The sequence below is a fragment of the Enhydra lutris genome, unplaced genomic scaffold (assembly GCF_002288905.1).
Source record: "Enhydra lutris kenyoni isolate GAN:26980312 unplaced genomic scaffold, ASM228890v2 scaffoldscaffold39, whole genome shotgun sequence".
Taxonomy (NCBI): domain Eukaryota; kingdom Metazoa; phylum Chordata; class Mammalia; order Carnivora; family Mustelidae; genus Enhydra; species Enhydra lutris.
In genome coordinates this window covers 31,254,772-31,262,993 of record NW_019154123.1, presented here as the reverse complement: position 1 = coordinate 31,262,993, position 8,222 = coordinate 31,254,772, and the positions used below count along the sequence as shown (strand labels likewise).

The 8,222-nt window shown below is 39.6% G+C and overlaps 1 protein-coding gene across 1 annotated transcript in view; it reads right to left on the bottom strand.

The window, feature by feature from the left end:
• Positions 1 to 537: 537 nt before the first annotated feature.
• The window catches only part of LOC111155121 (ATPase 13A4), a 129,029-nt gene continuing 121,344 nt past the window's right edge, over positions 538 to 8,222 (bottom strand). Inside the window, exons 29-30 of the mRNA XM_022515186.1 lie at positions 7,049 to 7,129; positions 538 to 1,908 (exon numbers count right to left, since the gene is read on the bottom strand). Of these exons, the coding sequence (XP_022370894.1) occupies positions 1,696 to 1,908; positions 7,049 to 7,129 (294 nt within the window). The 3' untranslated portion in view covers positions 538 to 1,695. The remainder of the gene's footprint in view (positions 1,909 to 7,048; positions 7,130 to 8,222) is intronic.

Below are 8,222 nucleotides of genomic sequence, written 5' to 3'. Positions count from 1 at the left end.
AGAAAACATTTCTTTCTGGACAGAGGAAGACAATGATTCTACAGCCTATTTTAAATGATTCTTCACACCCTATTTTAAAACCAGAAGAAACAAGGTACTTTCATGGCTGATAGAAACCATGTTCCCAGAATTATCTATAGCCACAGAGCCTCCAACCATCCCCAGGAATTCAGCCAGGGAAGGGTCTGCTTGTATATGCTACCAGTAAGTAACAAAGCCAGCCTGGGACCTACCCATGCCTAGAACATTCACTTAGGATTTGATGTTTGTAATGAACATTTTGCTTTTGCTTTAAAATACTATTTGTGGAAATTGTCCTAAAACACAGAGTTGTCTGCTGAACTAAGAGAAATCTTAGTGTTTTCTGTGCTAAATGAATAAAAAAAAAAGAAATTGTAAGAGTGATAAAAATAAGGGCCATTTTTATTTTCAGAAAATAAACTTAAGCCTCAGACTTAAGAAATGAGTAGATTGTGTAAGGATTTATGTTAATGATAACATATAATGTTGTAGCACAAGACTAACTTTTCTCAAAAATAATAGAGCAGAGGAGTGGAAATACCTGAAGTTGGATATGTGAGATGTGGAGTTCCTAAAGCAGGAAATGTTCACAGGGGCAGGAGATGTAGACCTTAGAGGACAGTGTCTGTGCTCTTTGATATGTGCTACTTTCCTTTCTTTCCTAAGAATACAAGCTGGACCAACTACATAATTTGTGGGGCTGAATCCAAAATGAAAATGTGGGTATTTCAAAATTAAGAATTTCAAGGTGGCAACAGCAAAGCATTAAAATAAAGGTGGGGCCCTTCTAAGCATGGGGATCTAGATGACTACACAGGTCATACGCCCATGAAACCAACCCTAAACATAAGTGACTGTACTTCGCAACTTCTTTGCCAAATCCCTAATGAATGAGATTCAAGTAGTGGAAGAAATACATCGAGTTTTGGGGTGAAAGCCCTGTGTGATCTCCAGACTCTTCCTTCCCCATCACAATGAACGTGGAGTCCTTGTTTTCAGTCAGTGGGGCCAACAGACTGAGGCAGTCAGCACTGTGAAGAAAGCTAGTCTAGTGTCACCTGGACCATAAAAGAAGTTCTTGTGTGTCAAGCCACTGAGACAAGGGAGTTGTTTGTTATTGCAACATCAGCTTAGCCAATCCTTAGTAATATGTAGGGGAAGGCCAGAGGCAGAGGGAATTGTCTCAACTCTGAAAGTACTATAAAAGAAAGGAAACTGGACAGTGAAGATTGGTGTGAAGTCTCCCATGCATTTGTTTTTCTGCCAACAAAACACAAATTCAAAAGGGATCTTTTGCATGTTACAATTCTATGACTACACATAGTACTACTTTCTCTCAACTCATTTAAAAAATATGTTATCTAAGAAGAAAGATTATATATTCTCTTTGTCCATTAGCTTCCCAATCTCTTGGTCAATTGCCATCCTTGGAACCATTCTTGATTCACTAACACCGTCAATATTTTCAGAAGCTAAGAGGAAAGCACTCTTCTGGGGCAGTGTTCTGCTCTGTAGAAAGTATTTTATCAAGTTTTTAATTTGTCACCATGATTGGGTAGGTTTTTGATTCCAGAAACTCCAGCTGATTTTAGAAGAGTCTCATTACTTGAAACTCACTGAAACTGCTCTCTGTCATCATTTCCATGTTTTGTTAACTTGTATATCACACTGGCTTCAGAGTTGTTCTTCATTGCTCTCAAACACTGGATTGCTATAAGACACTCCTCTTCCACACCCTGGCATGTCAGAGTAAGATGTTTTGTTTAATAGTGGCCAACTAGGGTCATTTGCCAAGGCTCTCTGCCATATCCGATACTGACTTTTTGATTGATAGCCAAAACACCTTTTGAATGTCATCCACAGGGCTCGATTTTCAATGATGGCCTCCTGCAAAAGAAAGAGTTACTCTTTATAATTAGAAGTCAAATATTTCCAGGTTAGGGCCCTCCATACACCCCAAGAAGGAACCACCACATTGGCTGCTTAGATCCAGCTTGACAAAAAGCTTGAGGCCTGGACAAACAATTCCAATATGGTTTCATGGGTTAGGTCTCAGCCTCTCAAACTTTTCCACTTGTGGAACTCTTCTAGGAGGAGAGAGAGGTACATAGTTTCAATAATCTAGATACAACTTGAAGTAGTCTGTCTCAAGGGTGAAATTTCTCCTAAATCTTGTATATAAATTAAATTTGAAATCATTCAAATTCTGCAAACTACTCCATATCACACCCATATTTAATTTCATATAAACTGATATTTAAAATTATTTACCACCAAATGCAATTACCCAACAGAAAGATGTGCCATGGGTATGATGTGGCTTTGATCTGCGCTGGCATATAAGTGCATAGTTACAAACAGAGGTCAGTAAAGTTGAAATATGCACCAGTCTTAGACTTGGACAGATCTGGATTCAGGTTCTATATCTGACACATACTATGGACAAATTAATTACTTTCCTGAGCCTCAGTAAGCAGAAATAATAATTCCTTCCTGTTATGTTTGCCATAAATATTATGTAACTCTCCTTATAATGCAAGATATGGCACAATATCGGTGCCTCCCTTTGCCACCCTTCTGAACTATTTAACAAATGGCTATGCGCTATGTTGGTTGTGGCCTTTGACCTTCACCTACAAATATTTCATTGCAATGCATTTTTTAAGATTACAAAAGATACGTCTCTTTGGAAACATTTTAGACTGCCATTTTATTTCATGACAGCGCCTCAAATTGAGCCCAAATTATAACTTACAACATAGAATGCATGAGTGATTATTTTGTTAATTTTTCATTTTTATCATATGTAGCCATAAAAGCTAACCATCTTGAAGTTATCATAAAAGAAACAAAAAGAAAAAAATCCTGCTGTCCCACAGGTTTAAAACTCATTTTGGTATTTGTCAGTGCTATCTTTACTAAATTAGAAGAGTCAATTATGCCAGAGTAGCAGTTTTCCTAAAATTCACCCATCTTTGACATTTGACTCCCATTGCCAATGGAAATAATGGGTACAACTAGTCTGAATCATTCTCTAAAAATGGATCATCTGTGAACAGGCTTTTAAAGACCCACATAGTCATCTCAAGACCATCTTGCAATCCTCAGGGCTCACCTAGCCAGATTTGTGATTCTATTTTCCCATACCAAAGGGTTTTTGTCCTTCTTAATCCATAAGAGAAGAGTAGTTCTCCTTAGAGCTGGAATAAGGCAGGATCATAGGTATCCAATTAATGGTCTTAAAATTTGACTTACCTCTGGGAAAATTTAGCAGGTTTTAAAACAAATGAAACGAAGCAAAACACAGACACACACATGGACTTTAGTGCTGTATGCCACGCACTGAGTGTTTTCACAGTTCTAGAGTTATGTAGAGTTATGATGACCTGTATCACTTCACTGCTCTGTAAAAGGAAACTAAAGCACTGGGAAGTGATCTTTCCTATCACTCTACATTGTAAATTAAATGTAGAACTAGAAACAAAAAGAACCTCTTTATGAAATACCATTTCTTAAAAAACAAAAAACAAAACTTCATCACACAAGCTCTTCAGATTGGTTATGAAAACAATTCATATATGTGTGTGTATATATATATGTATGTATACACACACACACACACACACACACACATAATTAATTTTAAGACAAAGAAGGAGAATTAAGCTATCCATGTTAGCTCCTCTGCCTTTCAGTTGGAGGTTACATCATGAGAAAGAGAAGTAAAGATAAGGTTCCATTCAAATCTGTTTGTTAGGCCATTCTAAGATTAGGGGTAGGGTTAGACCTCTTAGCAGACCAGGCAATATTCAGGACTATACCAAAAAAGGCCAGCCATCCCTCATGCCTGTCCCCCAAAACCTCTCTGGATGATCTCTGTCACAGGCTGGCCAGGGAGTATGGAGTTAGCATGCCTATCCCAGGAATCTTTAGCATCTGCTGTCAGACATACCTACAACTACCTGAGGAAAGTATCTTGCTGCATCCATGACAGTCTGGGGTCTTTACCTCCTCTGCTAGGCTCACCTTGTAAGGCAAGACATCTCAGTGTCCGTAATTCTCCATTACAAGGTCCTTCACCACAGACTCAAATGGCTTTGCCTTGTTCCTGAGCATCCCCTGACAGCAGGAGAAGAGTAACCTCAAACAACTGGAGATGGCAGTGGAAGAGCCTGGTGGTGAGAGATGGGATCTCACAGTGTTATTTCTCAGTGAGAAAGCTGCTGGGAACCCACACTAAACATCCACGCCTATCTCCACTTCTCACTCAACACAAGAAAAAGAGGAGAAACTTAATCTTTCATGAGTATCAAATTACCCTCTCCATCTGCTGCAGGCAAGCAGCATCACCTCTCACATTTAATAACTGAACAAAACTTTACCCAGCTTCTATTAGAATAAAGCAGGGTTTTAGATAGTGCAGGTACTGAGGTGAGTTCTTGCCAGCACAGTTTATATCCATATATACCCTATACACACATAACTGTGGCATTTATCCTCTTGCTCACCCTAAACTCTGAGCAATGGACAAGGTCATCAAAATCCACCTTGCACTGTCCCCAAGGACATGGCATATGGTCAACAAATGTTTGTGGAAAGAGCAAATAAACAAATGAAATCCTGAATGACTGATAGATTCAAAGTAAGAAATACTAAGTACCACAAGAGAAAATATGATATTAATAGATTACACTATCAAATATTTACTATGTGCTTTTCTGTGTTCACATTTCATGCTCACAGCAACCCTCTGAGGTAAGGTACCCTATTATCACTTGTCTTTCAGATGAAGAAACAGAGACACAGAGAATTGGAATAGCAGGTGTCGCCCAGAGTCAGGCAGCAGGAAAGGGTGGACCCAGGATTCAAACCCAGGTAGAATCCTTCTGCAAATGTAATGGCAGTTGAACAGCTTCTTACTAGGGGATTATGGCAGACTTTGTTGCTTAGTTACCTGGCACCTGTCACCAGACCTACTGAATCAGAAATGGTAGGGAAAGGGCTGGAGAAGTCCTCCTACAAAGTATCCTACTTTGTTGTTCAGCACACTCCTTCCAACTTTTTCCTGTCTACCTTAAAGGGGGAAAAAAATACCTCACAAGCAATCTAAGCCAATCTGCCTAATTTTTTAGCATAGATCCAGTTTTCCAGAATCCTTTACTACTCAGGTTGAGTAGATAAGACACAATTCTAACCAATGAAGCTCAGGTGGCTGTAGGAAATTATTTTGTTTCCTCGTAAAAGGTTCATACTTGAGGGGAAAAAGATTGCTGATGCCTTCATGTCCTCCTGCATTAAAACAGAGATAATGCTCAGCTACGTGGAAGTGATCTGGACACACAAGCAATACACACAAATGTGAAAGGCCAATATCTAAAAATGGAGAGAGAGAAAAGTGAAAGATTCATGATCCCCAGTGACACCACTGAGGTACTAAACCAGCCCTGCAACCACTTACCTCCTATCTTCTTCACTTGATTTTAGCCAAAAGGCTGAGAAGCGATACCTCCTATCTTCTTAAGTAAATCAATAAATATCTTCATTGTTTAAGCCACTGTTACTTGTCTAACCTATCCAGGCTTTGGGAAAGATTCACAAAGAGGATAGTACTACAATGGTGCCATAGAGGATGGAATAGCATTTCAATATGCAGACATGGGGGCAGATGCACTAAACAGAGGAAATAATGTGATCACTGCCAGGGACAAGATACATACATAAGATTATCCCTTAAAGGGCAAGGTTCACCCTTCTGCAACTAGGTATGAGGTCACCCATGTGAGGCTCTTTTATTAATTTGGTGGTTTTGGAGATCTCTATGGGTTAGCATGGTCCTTGTCAATGTGGTTTCTCAACCAGCAGTATCAGAATCACCTGACAACCTGTTAGAAGCAAAAACTTGCACCTTTTCCAGACCTACTGAATCAGAAATGCTAGGAGAAGGCCTGGACAACCTGTGTTTTAACAAGTCTTCCAGGTAACTCTGGTGCCCATCCCAGTTTGAGAGGCCCTGGTTTGCATACAGAGAGAGGCTCCAGTACCTTTATTCCATGCTCTGTTCTGCCACCAGCTCCTGCGCAGTTTTTACCCTGCCTAGTATGGAAGGTTCTGCAGGGAATTCAGGTTCCAGATACCCTCCACCCACCATGAATCTCCCCCTCACTGGAACAAGGCTGGGTTTGCAACCAGAAGAAAGAATGTGGACAGAATGAATCCTGATGCTCACCTCCCTTTGACACAGATGCCTTTTCCAGGGATGCTCCCTGTTCTTCAGGAGGCTTTGAAGAATACAGAGTTTGTCTAATAGCACTGAAGGAGGTGAGAGTGAACCACGTAGCCAAAGAAAGAGGGAGCACAGATTCATTTTACTGAGGGAATGGAGCAAATGGGAGATGAAGAATAAAAGCCAGGAAAAGCTCTATGAATCTTATCTCCCATCTGTAAAGTAAAAGTAATAGAAGTTGTTAAGTAAAAGAAGTCAGACACAAAAGGCCATATATTATATGATTCCCTTTATGTGAAATGTCCAGAACAGGCAAATCCATAGAGACAGAAAGTAAATTAGTGGTTGCCAAGGGGTGAAGGAGGGGAAAGGGGAATGAGGAGTGACTGCTACTGGGCACGGGATTTCTTCTGGGGTGATGAGAATGTTCTGGAATTAGTGGCGATGGTTGTACAACTTGGTTAATATACTAAAAACCACTGAACTGCATACTTTAAGAAGATAGATTTTATAGTATGTGAATCATATTTAATTTCAAAAATGAGTTGGTTCTCTATTTGTGGATTTTATAAATGAACAGGACTTTGGACACCATAATTCCATTCTCTCCTGGTGCGCTCTGTAGATGGGAGAACTAACACCATTTGGAATTCACCAGGAGAAAGCACCATTGTTCATGTGGCTGAGGAATGGAGCCCCTGGCACTACTGAGTCTTATCAAATAAGACCGTTGCTTTTTTCAGACTCCCAAAGAATGCCCTGTCCATCTCTGCCCCAAATGATCAGCACCCCCGGGGCACTTACCTCCACAACAAGGGACACAATGAAATTGGAACTGAGCATAATGATGATGTAGACCCTCCACAGAACAGGAGTGCAGAGCAGCTGGTGGGAGATGGAGAGTCACTGTTAGTTTGAAGAAAAATAAACACTAGAAAAATGTTCACATGTTCATGGTGTACATTTTCATAGGTTATAGATCATGTATGTAATAGACATGCATTGTGTGTATGTTACATATATATAATACACACATACATATAATACATATAATAAGACATGTTTTTATGCATGTATCAAACAATGTGGAAGGCTTATACCCAATGATTCCAATGATTTGTAAACTGTGATTGTTGCTTTATTTTCTTTTGTTTTTCTTTCTTCTTCTTTTTATTTTTTGGTTCCCCTGTAATTTCTAAATTTCCTAAAATAAATTTTATCAAAATTTGATAAATTTAATAAGAGTGTTTTTGTTTGCTTCCATTGTTTGCTTTTGCAAAGGAATACAGGAATGTGGCCCTATTCCCAGGAGGCTCTGAGGATACACATGTCAAACCTCCACAATGGGCAGGGTTGCCCTCTTCTCTCTGATCCCACATCTCCCCTCAGCTGAGCCCTGCTTTTGAGACTCAATTCAAGGTTGCACCCTCAGAACTGTGTGTACAGCTGCATGGAAGGTGCCATGACGAGGGTACTCACAGATGCAGCAAACAGGTCTGAAATGAAGCTGACCCTTCATACCTTTTCCCCCAGTTTCTCTGAATCTTTCTCAATCCCTCCCCAGGCACGTGATATATATAATAGATATGTATACTGAATGGATGGATGGGTAGATAAATGAAGGGATGGATGGATGGATGAACGAAATGAAGCCAAGTGCACACCTCTGGGCAGGGCAACTGCCTCATACACTGCCTTCCACAACAAGGGATTAAAAAGTGGTACAGCTCTGTGGTAGGCAATGCTATTAAAATTAAAAGTTCAAAACCATTTCTAGGAATTTATCCTAGAGACATATTTGTATGTGCCGGAAATGATATATGTATAAGGTTATTTCATTGCAGCTTTAAACACTGGAAGCAACTTAAATGTCAATCAATATGGGACTACAGATAAATTATGGTTCATGTACGTATATTGAAATAATATATTAGCATAAAAAATGAATGAGGAAGCTTCATGTACTGATATGAAGCAA